Source organism: Pelodiscus sinensis, chromosome 1 (assembly GCF_049634645.1).
Source record: "Pelodiscus sinensis isolate JC-2024 chromosome 1, ASM4963464v1, whole genome shotgun sequence".
NCBI lineage: Eukaryota > Metazoa > Chordata > Testudines > Trionychidae > Pelodiscus > Pelodiscus sinensis.
In genome coordinates this window covers 231824734-231844853 of record NC_134711.1, presented here as the reverse complement: position 1 = coordinate 231844853, position 20120 = coordinate 231824734, and the positions used below count along the sequence as shown (strand labels likewise).

The window sequence follows — 20120 nt, the reverse complement described above, 5'->3', positions numbered from 1 at the left end:
TATCTGCACTTATCCTAAGTAAGTATTTTAAAGAACCTCTAGAACTTCCTGTGCAATTTTGCTCCACCTTGATTTTAAGAATAACCACTCCTTCCTGGTTCTTTAGATGGTTGTATAAGACAAATTTTGAAAAATCTAGTCATGTTTTAAAGTAGAGGTGTGAATGGTTAACTGGTGGGGGCTGACTAATTAAATGGGATTTTACATCCTTATTTTAAAGTGTTTGTTCCATATGGAGATATAAATTAAAATGCCAATTTAGGTAATAAGGGAAAATGTTTGGCAGCTTACTCTTCATTTGTGTGTATCTGTTTTAGAAGGCCAAAACTAATGTTTATACAGGTAACAGCATTGAGAAAATGAGAGGCTTATGAGGATGGTTTTCATAGCACTGGTCCATACTGTGCGAGGTTCAGGTCACTGTTACTAGCCCATTTTTTATGAGCATTATATTTGATCCACTCTTTAAAAAAAAAAAAAAAAAAAAAAGTTTGGTCCTATAGTGCCTTCCTCTGAAAGTTTCATAGCATTTCCCCTCTAATTATTTGATATAGTGTTCAGAGCTTCTCTTCAGTTTTTAATTGAAATTTAATATATATAATGTGCACATGCATCTTTAAATGTTACTTCAAAGCCATCACAGATGGTGTTTTGTAATTTTTGTTTTTCAATCATCTTTTCCTTCCTTCTTCAGTCAAGTGTCTTCTCTTACAGAGTGCCTGTTCCTATTTGAAATTGCTGGCAAAGCCCCATTGATCTCAGTGATAGCATAGTGGGAACATACAAATATTTTAATTACTTTAAATTTGATGGGTAGACTTAATGAGACTCATCTATATGAGTGCCGTCTACACAGCAGTGTTATTTCGGAATAAGTGATGTTATTTCAAAATAACATAGTCCGCATCTGCACTATAAGCAGTTATTTTGACATAATGTCAAAGTAATGGCGAGCTGGAGGACTTCTTACTCCAACTCCTGTAACCCTCATTTTATGCAAAGTAAGAGAAGTCGGAGTAAGAGTGCTCTGCCTTGGACTTCCTGCAGTGTAGACAGCGCCAAAAGCTGAAATAAGCTATTTTGACTTAAGCTACGAAGTTGATGTAGCTCAAGTTACATAGCTTATTTCAGCTTTGGCCCTGCTATGTAGACATACCCTATATATGCTTGTTTTCAGGAGGAACCCTTGTTTTTTGCATGAGAGTTAAGCTTCATTCAGAAAATGGAATCTTCTTATTTTTCAGGTACTGTATATTTTATCTTTTTTGTGGCCTAGAATAAAGTTTTCCTAAGTCACTTGGCTCTTAGAAGCCCAAGTCCTGTTGACTTTCAATTGAGACTTTTGGTCACTAGAGATAAAAAATTGTAAGTATCTTAAGTGACTGTTAGACAAGGAGCCTCAAAATATCCTCCTCACTAAGGGTGCATCTATGCTGCACCCATAGCTCGAAATAAGCTACGCAATTTAAGCTATGCAAATTGTGTAGCTTATTTCGAGTCAATTCCAAAATAGCTTGTTTTGAAATTTGGCACTGTCTACATAGCACTCATTTTGAAATAAATAATTACTATGAAACATCCCTTACTCCTCATGGAACTTATTTTGAAATAACAGGCTTGCTCAAAAGACATGGAATAGCTATTTTGGTATCCCAAAATAGCTTTGCAGTGTAGACATAGCCTAAATCTCTTGCCCTTTTTCCTCCAGTCAGGAAAAAACAAATTTCCCAGAACAGTTTGCTTTAACCTTTGCTTTGCTGCTGCCACTTGGAATGAATGGGGAAATAAAACATAGCAAGCTTGTATTTGGTATAAAGGGTTTAACAGCTTTGTTGGTCTTCTTTCCCGGCAACCAACAGATAGACTAACTTTTATCTTTCTAAATTGTGACATTGGTACCAAAAGTATGGGGATGTCTTAGGCCAAATGCACCAGGAAATTCGCTTTCAGCAGATTTAACGATTGTCTGCCTACCATTCTTAGGGGTGATAGGACTCAACACTTTATTTTTTAGGTTTATGCACAAGCTGAAACACTTGGTTCTATCGACAGCCAATTTTTACCTTAATATGTGATTGATTTTTGGTTTAGAGGATTGTATTTTTCTTATTGTCTAAATGTGCACTATGGAAAAAGAATATGTGGTATGAGAAGCCAATTGAAGATGCGGTCTCAGGGATATATGGTAGCTGATGCTACTGGACAAAATGGCTTTTATTTATAATAAAACGTGATCTTGAAGTACATTAGAAAGGATTACTCTCTGTAGTGATAGTTACAAAAATTGCACTAAAATTGTTTTTTAAAAATTAATAAAGTGAAATAATATTCCATTTTTATTCATGTTTCAGTAATTGTCTTCTGTTAACTTTATATACTGTTCCTTGTAATGCATTTCAGAATACAGGTAGCCAAGACAACAGAGTTGAATGAAATAAGCATCCAATGCAATATTTATTTTACATTATTGCCTTCTCTCAGGGCTCATGTAGACTGCACTGAAGTGCCGAAAGAGGATATGCAAATTCCGTGGGAATTTGCTATCTTCTTCTAATCTCACTTTTGAAAGCAGAGCTTTCAAAAATGAAAGTAGTCGGGATGCGTTTTTTTCAGCAACCCTCTCCCCTTTTTTCAAAAAGCCGTTCTTCCTCAAAAAATGCGGTTTACGTGGCTTGCCGAAAAAAATGCATCCCAACTGCTTTCAAAAGTGAGATCTGAAGAAGATATGCAAATTCCCACAGAATTTGCATATCCTCTTTTGGCACTTCAGTGTAGTCTAGACATAGCCTCAGTTCTTTAGTCTTCCTCTGCCTGGTTGTCTTCTTGGGTCCAGTTGACCTGTTGCTTGCTGATTTGTTAGGCACCCATTCAGGAAAACATCTCTGTTCAGGACTTGAAACACATTTATAAGTCCTACTGCCTTCTGTATGTACCTAAATTTAAGCATGTGATTAAGGCTGGATCTAGACTGCAAGCTTCTTTCGGAAGAAGATTTTCTGGAAGAGATCTTCTGGAAAAGCTTATTTCGAAAGAGAGCGTCCACACAGCAAAAGCGCAATTAAAAAGCAACCTGCTTTTTCGAAAGATAGTGTCCACATTAATTGGACACTATTTTGCATTTAAGTTGTGATTATTATAGACAGAGTAGCCACCAGGGCACCTGTGCTTTTTCCTGGAGGCTTCTTCTTTTGAAAAAACACTTTATTCTGGGTCCACACACGCCTTTTTCAGAAAAAGGCTTCTTCCTCAGAATGAGGTTTACCGCCATCGTAACAGTCCCTCCATTCTTTAGACTTTCTTTCAAAATTTTATCTAGCTCTTTTTCTTCAGTTCACATTACTACATGGTATATCGGATATAATCTAATTATTATTTACATTTCTTATAGTTTCTGCATGCTTTAGACCCCAGTGAATCATAGAAAAGCCCCTTTAATATGTCAGCATCAACTGCCTATTGATTTAGCATCAACACAAAATAATATCAAGAAATTTTTAGTTGCCTCTACACACTGTGGGCTCGTCTACACTGGCCCCTTTTCCGAAAGGGGCATGCTAATTTCACAGGTCGTAATAGGGAAATCCGCAGGGGATTTCAATATCCCCCGGGGCATTTAAATAAAAATGTCCACCGCTTTTTTCCGGCTTTTAGAAAAGCCGGAAAAGAACGTCTACACTGGCCCCGATCCTCCGGAAAAAAACCCTTTTCCGGAGGATCTCTTATTCCATACTTCAAAGTAGGAATAAGAGATCATCCGGAAAAGGGCTTTTTTCCGGAGGATCGGGGCCAGTGTAGACGCTCTTTTCCGGCTTTTCTAAAAGGCGGAAAAAAGCGGCGGACATTTTTATTTAAATGCCCCGGGGGATATTTAAATCCCCCGCGGATTTCCCTATTACGACCTGTGAAATTAGCATGCCCCTTTCGGAAAAGGGGCCAGGGTAAACGTAGCCAGAGTGTGTGTGAATGCACGCAAAAGAGAGAGAGATTTAGAGAAATAACTTCCACTGGGAGAAAAATTAGTCAGTGGCACAATCAACACTGATGCCTTCAAAAGTGATATGAATATAGAGGGGCAAAGAGAACGGTTCTTGACAAAGCCCTGGCCGGGTTGATTTAGTTGGGATTGGTCCTGCCTAGAGCAGGGGGCTGGACTTGATGACCTTCTGAGGGCTCTTCCAGTTCTATGATTCTATGAATGTGATTTAGGCTCTTAAGTAAATATGAACAGGGAGCAGAACCTTTCTCTAGTCATCTGCCAGCTATTTTAATCCTCTGATAACTACAGGTTTACCGTTTGAGATCCCGAGGCTGAGCCCTTTAATCAAGCTTGAACCATGGCACCCTACCACCTGGCTCTGGCCCTCTGCTCTCCCCCCCCCCCTTCACCCCCCCACCCTGTGGCTCTGGCCTGGCTGGGGACACTGGAGCAGGTGCGTCCATCGCACATAGCTCGGCTGCGGCTCTGGTCCAGCCAGGACTGCTGAAGTAGGCACTGCCTGTGATGTGGCCACGGCTTTAGCCCTGGACAGGGAAGCCAGAGCAGGTGCCGCCACTGCATGAGGCTTGGTTGTGGCTCTAGCCTGGCCAGTGCCACCGAAGCTGCCCGTCTTATGGCCCACGGCTTCTGGGGAAAGGCTGAAACTAGGGCCAGGGCCACGTGAGGGCTGCCCTGCTCCTCCTGGGACGGGTCAAGCCCCACCTGGCCCCACCCTGCAAAAGCTGAACAGCCGCTGTGTGCCTTTGCTGAGGAGGTAGACAGGCCTGGAATTCTTGGTGTACATCTGCGCAGGGGCACAGATTAGAGGAACACTGATCCTTTTGTCTTAAAGAGCGCTTTCTAAACATGAGTCAAGGCAGTACACTCTTAATGGGCTTGAAGTGGATGGTGTGAACACACTCAATAGGATGTTAAGTCAGAAATTATTGATCATATTTTAAACAGCAACACACAATATTTCACTGTACAGAAATATCAAGCTAAAGTTTAGATTCAATGTCTGTGAAAAGACATGGCCGTGCACTTTCAAGTTCAACACAATTTTATTTTTTTGTATTCTGTATGAATTTACTCCAATCCACCCCCCCCCCCCCCCCCCGCACACTTACATCTTGCCTGCCCTCCAGAAAGTAGCTGGTGAATGGTGATATTTACAAGTCATTTTTGTCCTGGTCTGATTTCATTATTACCACATGGTTAATTTCCCCACCCCTTCAGATTCAGTCCCCATCTTTCAAATATGCCCCCACAACTTAACCATATAGAACTCAGGCCCCAGTTGTCTGTGGATAGTCCAATGAGTTAATGCCCCAATGTGATGTCCTATTAGAGCAGTGATATTAGCTGGGCTGTAGATTGAGAACCACAGAGCTCCCTATCCCCCCCCTCACACACTGCTGTGCCCAGTGCTCCCAGCCGAGAGACCTTTTCGCAGAGCGGGGCCAGCATTTGAACCCCATTGCTGGGGCTGGACTGCAAGAACCCAGATCCTCTTGCGTGGTGTGAGGTGGCAGATCTGCACCAACCCCATCCAAGAAGGGCTGGGCAGTGACCCTGATCCCAGACTTTGTGTGGGGGCTGGGTGGCAGCCCTGACCCTTTTACCAACTCTGACCTCTGTTCTGTAGGGCTGAGAGCGGTAGCCTTAGCCCTAGACTCCACCGACCTTTAGCACGCCATTGCTGCCCAGCTATGTGCTAATTAGACCACATGCAAGGCGTATTCTCTTTGTTATGTAAACACAAAGGCTACGTCTAGACTGGCATGATTTTCTGGAAATGCTTTTAACGGAAAAGTTTTCTGTTAAAAGCATTTTCGGAAAAGAGCGTCTAAATTGGCACGGACGCTTTTCCGCAAAAGCCCTTTTTGCAGAAAAGCGTCCATGGCCAATCTAGACGAGCTTTTGCACAAAAAAGCCCTGATCGCCATTTTCATGATCGGGGCTTTTTTGCGCAAAACAAATCTCAGCTGTCTACACTGGCCCTTTTGCGCAAAAGGGACTTTTGCCCGAATGGGAGCAGCATAGTATTTCTGCAAAAAGCACTGATTTCTTACAGTAGGAAGTCCATGCTTTTGTGGAGATTCAAGCAGCCAGTGTAGACAGCTGGCAAGTTTTTCCGGAAAAGCAGCTGATTTTCCGGAAAAACTGGCCAGTCTAGACACAGCCAAAGTGCTGATCACTGTCACTTTAGAACACACAATATTTTTCACGAAAAAAGAGTGTTGATTACATCATCCTAGCCAGTTTAATTCTATCACCTTAGCTGTCTCCTTTGCTACTGTGTGACTGAAATTGTCACTGTAGACATTGTTAGTTGGTTGTTTTGTGGGGAAGGGAATGAAAACCGTGTCTATACTCAATACATCATTACTGCCAATAGATGGTGCTAGACAATAGTCTTATATTATCTGGCTTTTAACTTTTCAATACCCATAAACTTTTAGGGTACGTCTAAACTACATGCCTCCGTCGACGGAGGCATGTAGATTAGCCAGATCGGCAGAGGGAAATGAAGCCGCGATTAAAATAATCGCGGCTTCATTTAAATTTAAATGGCTGCCCCGCTCTGCCGATCAGCTGTTTGTCGGCAGATCAGGGCAGTCTGGACGCGCCGCGCCGACAAAGAAGCCTTTCTTGATCGGCACAGGTAAACCTGGTTTCATGAGGCATACCTGTGCCGATCAAGAAAGGCTTCTTTGTCGGCGCGTCGCGTCCAGACTGCCCCGATCTGCCGACAAACAGCTGATCGGCAGAGCGGGGCAGCCATTTAAATTTAAATGAAGCTGCGATTATTTTAATCGCGGCTTCATTTCCCTCTGCCGATCTGGCTAATCTACATGCCTCCATCGACGGCGGCATGTAGTCTAGACACACCCTTAGGCTGTGTCCAGACTCAGGGGTTTTTTTCGAAAAAAGTAGCCTTTTTTCCGAAAAAACCTCACCTGCGTCTAGACTGCAGCCGCGTTCTTTCGAAATTAAATCGAAAGAACGCGGCTTTTCTTTCGATGGCGGTAAACCTCATTTCACGAGGAAGAACGCCTTCTTTCGAAAGTTCCTCTTTCAAAAGAAGGCGTTCTTCAATGTAAATAGGGCTTCTTTGAAAGAGAGCATCCAGACTCACTGGATGCTTTCTTTCGAAAAAGCAAGCCACTTTTTCGAAAGTTCAACGTGCAGTCTAGACGCTCTCTTTCGAAAGAGGCTTGCAGTCTAGACATAGCCCTAGAGTTAGACATAGGGTAACAAAACACAAAATTCACATTGCAGGGTATAGCTGAAGTTCAGATTAAGTTTTAAAGATACTGCTCCAATTTTCTTTCTCTGTGTAGAGGGGTGGGGAACCTTAGGCCCAGGAGCCAGATGCGGTCCCCAGTTAGATCAGGCCCCCGGGGCTCAGGGTTCCTCCTCCAGCATTGGGGAGCCTGCACTGGCACGCCATCCCCGCTATCCCCCGCCTGTCTGAGTTTTCTGTGGGTCAGCACCCTATGCCCCAAAAAAGGTTCCCCACCCCTGGTATAGAGAAATGGTAGTAGAGAGTATACTTTAAAATATAATGATTCTGCAACTATCTGGTGCCTGTTTATTTAAGATAAGCATTATACTCTTCGAAATTAATTGAAGTACAGGTTGGACCTCTCTTGTCCAGCACCCTCAAGACCTGACTGGTCCTGGAAAAATAAATTTGCTGGACAACGGGAGGTTCCCTGACACCAGCCCCTCAGCCCGCTGCCCCTCCCAACTGCAGGCTATCTGCAGGCCAGCCCCAGTTCCGCACATTGCCCAGTTGGGCTGCCGCAGCCCCAGCCCCACAGCTGGGTGGCACGTGGCCCTGGCTGCGCTGATTCTCCTGGGCTGCTGTGGCCAGCTTCCGCTCCTGGGCTGCTGCAGCCCCAGCCCAGGCAGCCCAGTTATGCTGCCACCGAGGCCACCACCACCGCCATCCAGGCTGCTGTGGCCCTGCCATCTCCTAGGCTGACGTGGCCCGGCCCGGCTTCCCCTCTTGGGCTGCTGTGGTCCTGGTCCCACTACTGGATGGCATAGTCCCAACTGCAGTCCGCCCAGGCTCGTGCGGTTCCACTGCTAGCCCACTCGTGGGGATGCACCAGGCTCCTAGCTCCTGGTTCTGCTGTCCTGGAGCTCTCTCATCCAGGAACATCCATGGTCATGCCAGACCAGAGATGTTGCTAGATGAGAGATTCCCAGATTTGGGTGGTACAACCTGTATCAAGCGTTTAAGACCCATGTTTCTAAAAATGGCCCTCATTTTTAGATGCCTCCGTTTTGGGATGCCCAATTTAAACACTTTGGGCTGCTTTTTCAGTCACACTGAATACCCACTACATCAGCTGACATCAGTGGAAGATACAGATTCTCAGGAGCTGTGAGGTCACTTTTCAAAATGTGACACTAAGGGCATGTCTACACCAGGAAATTATTTCAAAATAACACCTGAGATAATTATTTTGAAATAGCATATCCATGCCACAGGGAAGCCTCAAAATTAGTCTGAGTCAGGCTCCCTGAATGTGGATGCACTACCTCTACTTAGAGCCCCAGGAAGCACTGGGGAGTAATTACTTTCAATGACTTTGGGAAGTAGTTATTTCAGAATAGCAGTGGAGCATCCATACTACCGCTATTTCGAAATAAGCATTATTCCTCGTGGAAAGCAGGAGTTGTTATTTCAAAATAACCAGCCCCTTATTTCAAAATAATGAACTTGGTAGCGTGGCCACTCCTGTCCTCTGTTATTTCAAAATAAAGGGAGTTATTTTGAAATAATTCTCTAGTGTAGACCAGGGCTAAGCAACTTATTCATTTACAAGTTTTTTGGTTAGTCCTTATCAGCAAAGGAAAGAAAACCCTTCATAAGGGGTAAGCCAAACTAACTTTCTACAGACATCATTTTATCATGCTTTTTTAAAGTCATAATTCAAAGTTGATCTGAATCTCATTATGGGTGAAATTTGGACCTGGATTCTAATCTGAAAATTCCAGCTCAGGCTATGATGAGAGTAGTGCAGTATTTGTTGATAGTTCCAATAAATGTAAAAAAAAAAACCAAAACATGTTGCTGAAAAATTAATTCACAATTATTTGTATACATGAATATTTGTGGCATCACTTCACTCCATTATAAGCCAAAGAGAAGAGGATGGTTACACACAGATGAGTGATTCCCACATTAAATACAGATACATTCTTTTCTCAAAAAGCAACATTTCACAGTAGAGAAATTATATTGACATGAGAAAAGGATCACAGTAACTGTAGCAGAATTTAGGAAAGTTTGAGGCATTTGGGGGAAAAAAACCTCTACATAAATAAAACTACCAGGGCCAGCTAAATTGGGACAAAAAATACATTGATTTGGTATTTATTTTATTTTATTTTATTTAATAAATTTAATGGTAGCGTCTAGTGCCTCTGAGACTGGGGCCCCATTGTGCAACATGCCATACAAATAATAGGATATAGTCTCTGTCCCACAGAGATTACAATCTAGACAAAGACAAGAGAGACAAAGGAAGGACTATTATGCTCATTTACTGAGGGGGACACAAAGAATTCAAATGAGTTGCCCAAGAGGACAAGCAGAGCTGAGAACTAGACCAACAATTCCTGACTCCTGCTTCATGCCTAACCATGAGACCATCCGACCTCAGCCTATGACCAGTACAGGCAGTCCCCGGGTTACGTACAAGATAGGGACTGTAGGTTTGTTCTTAAGTTGAATTTGTATGTAAGTCGGAACTGGTACATATTGTAGGGGAAACTCTAGCCAAACATTTCTCCAGAGCTCAGTTTTATTCTCCCACACCTCACTTCCCTCAGTCCTTTATTCTCAAGCTGAGGTGTCTGCTGAGAAAAGCCGCTCCGTGTCTCACTGGTCTGCTGGGGGGGGCGCTAGCTTCGCGTCTCCCTGGTCTGCCGGGGGAAGCAGCTAGTGCGGGGTTGCCTCACCCTGTTTGTAAGTAGGGATCCGATGTAAGTCGGATCCATGTAACCCAGGGACTGCCTGTATTACAATAATTCTACATTTCCATAGCAGACACAGGAGGTAGTTCTTCAATCAGACTCTTTTGATGTGCCTGCTCCTGACAGGAGCTAAGTGATGTGTACTCCCAGAACATGCATGAAAGTTGAGGGCATTCATCAATACATTCAAAGTGCTCAGCACCTCTCATTGGTTATATGCTTGGGAGGAAAATGCTGATAGTATGGATCAGCATTACGCTGGAGCTAGTAAGTTTCAGGGGGTAGCCGAGTTAGTCTGTACAGGATAAACTTAAAAAACAACAAATAGTCTGGTAGACTAACAAGACATGTAGATGGTATCATGAGCTTCCGTGGGCACAACCCACTTCTTCAGATGACCGGAGTTTTGAGTTTAGGATGTGCAGACCCAAAATAAATAAGGGAGAGGTATACCCTCTGCTCCTTGTTTCCCACTCCCTTTCTTTTTTTTTCCTTCCCCCCACTTTTTCTCCCCTATTTATTTTGGGTCTTCACATCCTAAACTCAAAACTCCTGTCATCTGAAGAAGTGGGCTGTGCCCACGAAAGTTCATGATACCATCTAAGTGTTTTGTTAGTCTATAAAGTGCTACCAGACCATTTGTTGTTTTTTAAGTTTATCTGGAGCTAATGTCCTTCACCTGACTTTACAGCCCATTTCCCATGAATGAGATTTCAGAATCTGCTTCTGCAGCCATGTCCTCCTCTTCTGACCCTGTTCCAGCCTTCACAAGCCCTTGCCACATCCTACTTTACTGGTCATTCTAACAATAGCCTGCACCAATACATTTATTTGTCTTGTAAGGTCTATGGGACAGGGACATAGTGCAATTTTCAGTGCTAGTCACATTAAAAATCTGATCTAGACAAGCAAAATTCGATCATAAATAAAACATTAAATGTAATAGAATATTTTTTAAGGTTCTCTTCATTATATGAGCTTTTAAAAACATTCTTAGTTTGATAATTAAATAGAAAACCTCGGTTATTTGGTTCCAGAACAACTGGTGTAATGGAAGGAAGTAGTAAAAAGAACATAATTGTCAGAGCACTGCTAAAAGTAACTCTGAAAAGCCATTTTCTTTTGTGTCTCGGGTTTAGTATTTCATCCAGCTAATTAATGATATGGGCAAAAATCCCAAAGGATCCACACAACGTTTTTAAAATAGATTCCATTCTTCAGTCAGATAGTTGAGAATACTATTTTAAAATCTATGATTTATTATTGATAGTTACTTCATATGTTTTCAGTATGTCTGATTCTCAGATTTGTTGTTATGCCTTTCAGCATCTGATGCCCACCTGACTAATCGTGGAGGTGGCGTTGGTCTTGCTGATCTAACATCTTCAGTCACATTTTCTTCACTCAGTGTTCCAAATCTTGGTCTCGACAACAGTGGTTGTCTGTACCCTCTGGACGCGTGAGTTTCATAGGCTGCTTCTCTGTGATCTCCCCTTCCTTCATGGTCTCCATTAACTTCATTCCTCAACTCCATCCTAAACTGCTGCTGAGGCTGCTGATGCCTCTGGTCTTGCAAAATGTTTCGTGCTCTGGGTTTTAAATTGAGCACTGTGGTAGGAGCCTCCAGTTCAGAGTCACTGCTGTCATCCCCTACTGTTAATTTAAAACAAAATTAAACTGTTAGTTAAAGAGTATAACTGCCCGTATGGTGCTGTAAACAAAACAAATGAACAATGCACATTATTAACTACAAAAAATAAAAATGCTTGTGTGTATTTTGACAGTCACAGCCATTTTGCCTGTTTTCCCCGAAATTTTCAGACAGATTTTTGCACTTGTGCTCAGTCAGCTGAACATTTTCATTTGTGACATTTCCTTATACATTTCCAGTTGTTCTAGACAGCAGTCCATCTGCTCCTATGGTGAATGGGAGGGGTAATACCCTTGGAATAGCCTTGACAGATCCCTTCCACTTACGTAAGGGAAAGAAAATGCAACTATATTAATGAGACTCTTAAGGCACTTGCCATGGCTCTGACTGGCCCATCCTAGCTGACTTGGTATCGCAGGGATTGGCCCATACAGCAAAATATTGCAATGTAAGTGTTCATGTTCAGACAGCAGCCCAGGTTCTGAAACCTCAACTGAGCCCAACTGAGACTCAGTGATCTAGGTTTTTTATTGTAGTGGAGATGCACCCATTTGCTACATCTACACTTTGAGCTGGAGGTATAATTCCACACCCCCACACTAGCTCTGATTGAGCCAATACACTAAACATAGCATATCCACCACTGTTCCCTGTAAGCTGAGTGCCTGGGCAGCCACCCAGGAGAGATTCAGGTGCCACCCAGCTGTTTAGAAGAGCTCTCACAGCTGGCAGTATGTGTGTCTACTGGTGGTGCGCACCTGCACTGCCTTGGTGCACACCACAAAATTTATTCTACATATAGGTGGAAAAAATACAGGGCACACTGATAGCCATCATACTGTGAGCAGCCAAATGGGCTAGCTGCCCCAATACAATTCCACCTGCTAGGTATGTACTTGGGAAGCTAGCTTTGCCCACTGCTCAATTTCACCATGGTGACACTTCTGGTTTTAGCACACTAGATTGGAGGGCATGTCTCTTCAAGCTGGAATTTATACCTTCAGCTTGAAGTATAACAGGGTCCGTACTGGGAAAATGTCAGGTCTACTGCATATAGTTCCTCCCTAGCCCTGAAGAATTTGCACTAGGAATGCTCCGCAGGTATTGCTTTGGTAAGTTTGTATGGACAAGAAAGTGGGATGAGCTGCTCTTTGCAATGTTTTGCCATCTCTATGCAGCAGGTATTACATTGAACATCCTTGCTTGAGTGTATAGAGCTCAAATCAATATTAACTCAGCCTCTGTGCATGCATGTTTCTCTCTGCAGCAGCTGCATGGACCAGTCGGGAGGAGATCCTAAGAAGCAGCATGAAGGGACCAACCCTCCACTGGACAAGGGCCCTTCCTTGAGAATCTGGGGAGGTGGGATGTCATGTCTCCTATCTCACTAAACCAACAGAAAGGACACTGTCAAGGCAACACCAGGCAGTAAATTTCAGTTTCCAATCCTTCAAACCCCTTCTCATTGGTCTCTCCACTGGGAACAGTACAAATTGTCTCCATTAAAACTAATAATCTATCAACAAATATTCTTAATTGGTCACTGTCTGGTTTAGTTTAGTTTAGTTCCTGAAAATACATAGATTTCCCCTTTAACAGTGTTCCTTTAAATTTCTTAACATTTCCATCAATATTTGCATACTTTCCATAATTTTAATACTTCCATATTTTATAGCAATTACTGTTTACAAATGAATTGTGTTTTTTTCCTATACTTAAGTCATTGATGGTGCTTTAAATCTATTTTTAATAATATTTAAAAGAAGTTCACTGTGGGACTGTCATAGGAACAGTTCCCATTAGTTCACAGTTCACAGCATTTCTCTTGCCCAAAGGAGGAAGAGGTCAGCAAAATATATGGCTATATTATTGCCCATCCACCCACATAATTTTATTTGAAGAATACCTTCCTCCATCTCTAGTGGCAGGCTTATTGCCTTTTTTTCTAAATGTGTCAAATTATATACTTTTTGACAATGGAATAATCTTGAGGCACATTTCCTTTTCAATGTTTAATTCTAGGTGACAGTGGATGACCTCTGGAGCCAGAGCTACAGAATAAAAGGCATCACTACACTCCAGCAAAGCAAAGATATACGAACCAACTTGCAAGGACAAGTTTGCATGGGGGTCATGTATCACTAATTATGACGGGCAGCATGGGCTGGAAATGTTACCGGATGTAAATGTATTGCATCTTCCCAGTGCTTGCTCTTGATTGTTACTTTACATGGCAAAGAATCAGATGGAGCAGGTTCTAATTATAAATTATAATAAAAATAATATAGAGGCCAGGCCAAAGATGTTCCATTCATACTGGAATTTTCTATGGAAAATTCAGTTTTCAACAAAATGAAAATTTTCACAAAGGCTGTCCAATTTCCATTAAAAAATTTAAAAACTGATGAAAAACCAAATGTCTAAACATCAATTTGTCAAACACTGTGCTATTTGGGGAATGAAATACACTACAGTGTCCAAAAAGACACATCACCCATACGGAGTCAAATTCATCCATGAACCTGGCATTCTGGGCTAGCTGCTATAGTAACACTTAGGCTACATCTACACTGCATAGTTATTTTGGAATAAGATATTCCAGAATAGTTATTCTGAAATAGCTTATTTCGTAATAGCACATCTACACTGCAGGAAAGCCTCAAAATTAATCTGAGGCAGGCTTCCCTAATGTAGACATGCTATCTCAATTTAGAGGCCCTGCAGGAATAACGTAGTATGGCCCTGGTGAGGGGCTATTTCGATATAGGAGAAGTGGACCGTCTACACAGCCCCTATTCCGAAATAACTATTTTGGAATAGGTGTTATTCTTTGTATAATGAGGTTTACAGAAGCCGGAATAAGCCGTCCATTATTTCGAAATAATTTTGAAATAGTGGAATTGCTGTGTAGACGCTCGCATAATTATTTTGGAATAACAGCTATTATTCCAAAATAACTTTGCTGTGCTAGACACACCCTTAGTGTGCTAATAGGACTTCACTGATGGCATAAAAAGCACTTTGCAAAGGAAAGTAAGCATTATCCACACTTTGCAGACTGAGAAACTGAAACAGAGAAAAGCAGTGATATGCCCAAGGTCAGTGTCAGATTGGGAGCCGAATGCAGGTGTCCTTTCTCCGACTAGATGTTCAATGATCTAGCCACATGTTGTGGCTACTCTTCACCTGGTTTGGACGTAAGAGTCTGTTTGGAAAATAGTCTAGGATCTTAGGCTATGTCTACTCAGCAGTGTTATTTCGAAATAATGGACATTATTCCAAAATAACATAGTCCACGGCTACACACAAGCAGCTATTGTGACATAATGTTGAAATAATGTTGAGCTCGTGGATCACTTACTCCAACTTCTGTAACCGTCATTGTAAGGGAAGTCAGAGGAAGAGTGCTCTATTTCAAAATAACTGCTGTGTAGATATTCCCAAATTTGAAATAAGCTATTTCAACTTAAACTACGCAATTAGCGTAGCTCAAGTTGCGTAGCTTATTTTCAAGTTTAGCCCTGCTATGTGGACGTACGCTTAGGCTTCATTCTTTCTAATTCCTATGACAATGCCTCTTGTTTGCTATGTGTGTGCAGTAATGCAGAGACAATACTCAAGTTTTAGCATCACAAGGTGAAGGGAGAAGAAGGCAAGAGGTTAGCATCATAACACATGGAAATGTTTTAAGGATATTTTGAAGGGGATAATCCCTATAGCGAACATATAGATGGAGAAAGTCATAGATATGCGGAGCCCAGACCTTCAAAACCTCACTCACATGAATAAGCTTGATTCCTATGGGCCTGTTCACACTGAACTAAATCATAATTTCTCTTTGACTTCAGTGATGCAGAACTGCTACCTAAAGAAATCGCACTGACTTTTATGGACGTCAAAACGGGTGGACAGAAGTGCTAGACCTCTTGGCCAGGCTGGCATAGTACTGGCTCCATGCTTCCAGAAGAAGCAAAGTCTCGAGTAGAAGGGGCGAGGCTGTGGCTAGCCCCCTCCTTCACCACCTCTTGAAGCACCACCTGTAGCATGTAGAGTGGCGCTCCAGCAGTGATTTATGGACCCAGTTCTCCAGACAGCAGTAGCAGCGGTGGCAGTCGGAAGCCCAGGCCCTTTTGAATCAATGGGCCCCTGGACAGTTGCCATCTTCTCCCTCCTTTCCACCGCAGGCAAGCCTGATGGAAGTATTTATGTAACAGCTAATCCCATGTAAGTATTTATGTGAGTAAGAGCTAATCCCATGAGTGAGGGTTTGCAGAGTCAGGTCATAGATGCAGCTAACCGCTGGCATTAAGAAAAAAAGGGAATCATGGGGGAAATGTATTTGTATTTTAAAGTCACGTAAATGAAGGACTGAATACTTTGCTTTCCAGATATGTTGCCGTGAGTTAATTATTTGTGTTGTTCTAAGTCCCTTTTCAAATGATGTGACCATTGTTGTCTTATTCTCATCCTCAGAAATAGAGTGAACTCCTGGCCTCATTGAGGTCGATGGCAGAAGTCCCACTGGCGTCAACAGGGCTAGGATGTAACCCAAAGTGTCAAGGTTCTTGTTCTCACTATTCCTCTCTCTCACCCTGAATTAAATATATTCTGTCACCACCAAACTTTACTGGAGCAGAAAAGCCGCTTCTAATTCATTCTGCAAATTAGCATACCTTATTTTATCTTAATTTTTATAAGACATGCCAGCGCTTCATAGCCCCATCAGAGCAATATTTGTAATGGCAAAGCAACACAGTATTATCTAAGGCAGTGTCCCCAAACTGTGAGGCATGCACCACCTGAGGGGGCACATTCAAGGAGCATGTGTGGGGGGGGATGCAGCTCCCACAGGGGGCTGAAAGGAAGTGCCACCCAGCTTCACTTTGCTCTCGGCACAACTCCACCCACAGCCCAGCTCTGGCTCCAGCTGCAGCTCCACTCCACAACCAGCCCCCTTCCAATCCCAGTGACAGTTCTACTCCCCTCTTCCCTCCCTCCACCCCACCCTGCTCTGCCCCCAGCTCAGCCTTGCCCTCATTTCTTCTTCACTCCCAGGCCAGCTCCTCTCCTATCCCCACTTCAGCCCCCAACGTCACCTTCAGCCCATGCTCCTCCAATGAAGCAAATGTGTACTAATGGAAAGTGGGTGCAAACTGATTCCATTACCCTGGGGTGGGGAGTGTGACAGGAGAAGTTTGGGCACCCCTGCTCTAAGGTGACATTACAAAATACTTACAGTGGCCGCTTTTCAGCCAAATAGTGCTGAGGTCCTAAAAATAGCTGAAGAAGTCATAGCATCTCTAGTTTAGGAGACGGGCACAATCCTGCCAGCCCTCACCCAAGCTAGTAGCCCTTACTAATGTGAGTAAGTTCGCTGATGTGAATAGAATTGCTGGCCTAAGGATTACTCACAGAGGTAAATGGGGCCAGCCTGAGGTTCGTGCATCTCAACCATGCAATACTATAAGACTTAACCAGTGTTGCCCGGGTCCTTCATGGCAGGGGGCTGGTGGTGTGGAGAGGTACAGTAGTCAGGGACTTGGGCATGTGGGGGAAAAGGCAGGAGACTGGGAGTGTGGGGGTGTGAGTGAGAGTTGGGGGATGAGGGAGGGGCTCAGAGCAGGGGCCCATCCAGCGGGAGTTTCTCTCTCCTCCAAGCCAGTAGGACATTTTCTCTCCCCCAAGAACTCCCAGCTGACACAGGCCATCTGTCTCCCCCAAGTCCCCAGGTTGCCAAGGACCTTCTGTCTTCCCTTAGCCCCCAGGGGTCTTCTTTCTCTTTCTGGCCCTCCTTGCTGATGGGACCTTCTCTCTGTCTCCCTCCATCCCCCCACCCATCAGGGATCTTTTCCTGCCCCTCTCCTCTGGTGCTGCGGCCACAGGCCAGGGGGAAGAAAGAGATTGGGACAGGCGGGGGCTACTTACCAGATCTGGTAACAGGCAAGATGGTGGAGCCGTAGCCCTGCTGGCCACACTCTTGTAATATAGTTCTCCCCTGCAGGCTTGTTGCCCCCAGAGATCATATTGCATCCCTTCTCTCTGTGTCCTTCCCTCTCCATGTTACGGAAAGCAGTCCCATTCCCAGCACTTCACATTTTCTTGGCACAACCAAACCTGACCTTGCTTTAAGTTAGGAGATGAGGAAGCTGCATATTTAATTTGGTGGTCCTAGTTCTTACTATTTAGCAGGAGTTCTTGAACAAATGGTCTCACAGACACACAGAGGCAGATGGACTCAGACACACAAATCTTACATAGATAGATAGATAGATAGATAGATAGATAGATAGATAGATAGATAGATAGATAGATAGATAGATAGATAGATAGATAGATAGATAGATAGATAGATAGCCACACTGCTGGTGGTATCAGAACATTTTGCATTACCTCTAAAAGATTTCTTATTCCTTATTCGTAATTTCTCTGGCAGTTTTGTGTCTTTAGGCAATGACAGAAACCGTGTTGTTTTGGTGATAGCCTGTGTAAATAAATGCAGAAAGTGTTAAGATATACTAGCATGAAATATCACATAATGAATACCGGGAACACAAGAGAGAAGTCTGAAAGAGTTTGTCTACATTAGGAAAAGGACTGAAGGTTAGGCTGAGGTTAGCAAACACATAATAGCTAATCATGCTCTTTTCTCGAGAACAAACCCAGGTTAACCTTTTGCAACACTTTGTGGGTGAAGGCCTGCCCTAGCCAATAGGAAGCCTAAGCTTCCGAATATCAACCAGCTAAACATACATAAAATATGTGAATATACCTCCACACTGGAGAAAAGGTCAGATTTAATTACATGTTCATTAACCCCCAACCTTCCCTTGACCACTTTTGCTAAAGTAGGCAAACACAAAGTCTTTCTATGCACAACCCCTGTTTAGAACTTTATTACTCAGTTTAAATTAGCACAAGGTTGAAAGTTGAATTACAAATTCTCAGAGCCAGAACAAATCTAGGCCCTGATCCTGTAATCACTTATGCATCTGAGAAATTTGATACATGTGAGTAATTCCAATGAGGCCATAGGGCAGGGCTACTTAAATCGTGGCCCGTGGGCTGCATGCAGCCCACAGCCTGTTTGTTTGTGGTTTCTGTTTACATAGGGCTCAACCACGGTGCAGTTTGGGTTTACTCGGGACTCAACACACGGCCTATGGGTGGGATCCTTTGAACATGGTCTCCACTGGGAACATACTTCACAATGCAAGTCAATCGAATGGTCTTCTGTTGCTATTAGGGTTGCCAGGTGTCCAGTTTTCTACCAGACAGTCCAGTATTTGCACCGTCTGTCCAGTAGAAAAATTCAGAAAATACTGGACATGTGCAATGTGCAGTATTTTCTGAATTCCCAGCTGGGCACCGGACAGAAGCCTGGCAGGGGCGGGGAAGCAACTGGGAGGCAGGGCCGTGATTGGTGCTAGGAGGCTGTGGTCGCATGCAAAAGCCGGGGGGGAGGGGGGCGGAGGAGAGGAGCTGGAACTCCCAGCCACTCCCCCCGCCTGGCTTCTGCATGTGACTAGAGGCTCCCAGCACCAATCGCGGCCCTGCTTCTCAGCTGGTAGCCTCTGGGTGCGTGCAGAAGCCGGGCAGGGGGAGTGGCTCCAAGCCAGTCCCCCCGCCCTCTTCTATTAGCAACTCGAGGTAGTGCCTGCCGGGGGCACGGCCCCTTGGACTCCGGCTGTGGTCAGTGGCTGCACCCGTCCCCCCGCCGCCAGCTCTGCTTCCCGACCCCCTTCCTCTGGGCCACCCCCTCCTCCCATCCAGCCCCGCGGCCCCCACCCTTCCCAGCTATACTTCCCATCTCCCCTTCCTCTCAGCCCTCCTCCCCCCGTTCCTCCCAGCCAGCCCCGCGGTCCCCCCTCATCTCTGCTTCCCATTTCCCCCTTTCCTCCCAGCTAGCCCCGTGGCCCCCAGACCTCCCTCCCCCCCGCCAGCTCTGCTTCCCGTCCCTCCCCCAACCCCTCGCCCATGATCAAGTGTGTCGGTTTTTTTGGCAGGGTCTACCTGGTAACCCTAATTGATATGCGCTTTAGTAGTTAAATTCCTGGACTGTCATTGCTCATTAAAAGTGCTGTCATATAGGTGGAAATCGGTAAATATTGCATTTTATTAACATCAGCAGAACTGAGATATGTGGGGCCTGCATGTTATGTAGTCTTGCCTTAATCTTTGTATTCATGTTATTTGCTTATATATATATATATATATATATATATATATGCTTGTATATGCAACCACATTAAGTGGCAGCCCTGGGCATGTGCTGTGAGTATCATTGTGGCTCCAGAGGCTTCCAAAGTTGAGTAGCCCTGCCATAGGGAAACTCCTTACACAGTGTGAAACATGTTTGCAAGATAAAGGCCTAAAGGCTTAACTCCGACAAGGTCATGAGCCATCAAAATCATGTGAAGTTGAAGACAGTCAGCAACTCCCAGAAGGTGGTAAGTACCTTGCGACATAGGGCTCTTAATTTTTTATCTACAATTTCTC

The 20120-nt window shown here is 43.9% G+C and overlaps 1 protein-coding gene across 2 annotated transcripts in view; it reads right to left on the bottom strand.

Annotated features, from left to right (window-relative positions):
* Window positions 1–6846: 6846 nt before the first annotated feature.
* Window positions 6847–20120, bottom strand: part of SLC9A2 (solute carrier family 9 member A2) — a 50047-nt gene continuing 36773 nt past the window's right edge. The window contains exons 11-12 of one of the 2 annotated variants that reach the window (XM_075917393.1): window positions 18015–18105; window positions 6847–11626 (exon numbers count right to left, since the gene is read on the bottom strand). In XM_075917393.1, the coding sequence (XP_075773508.1) occupies window positions 11259–11626; window positions 18015–18105 (459 nt within the window). In that variant the 3' untranslated portion in view covers window positions 6847–11258. The remainder of the gene's footprint in view (window positions 11627–18014; window positions 18106–20120) is intronic. The other variant, XM_075917394.1, reaches the window with a different exon arrangement.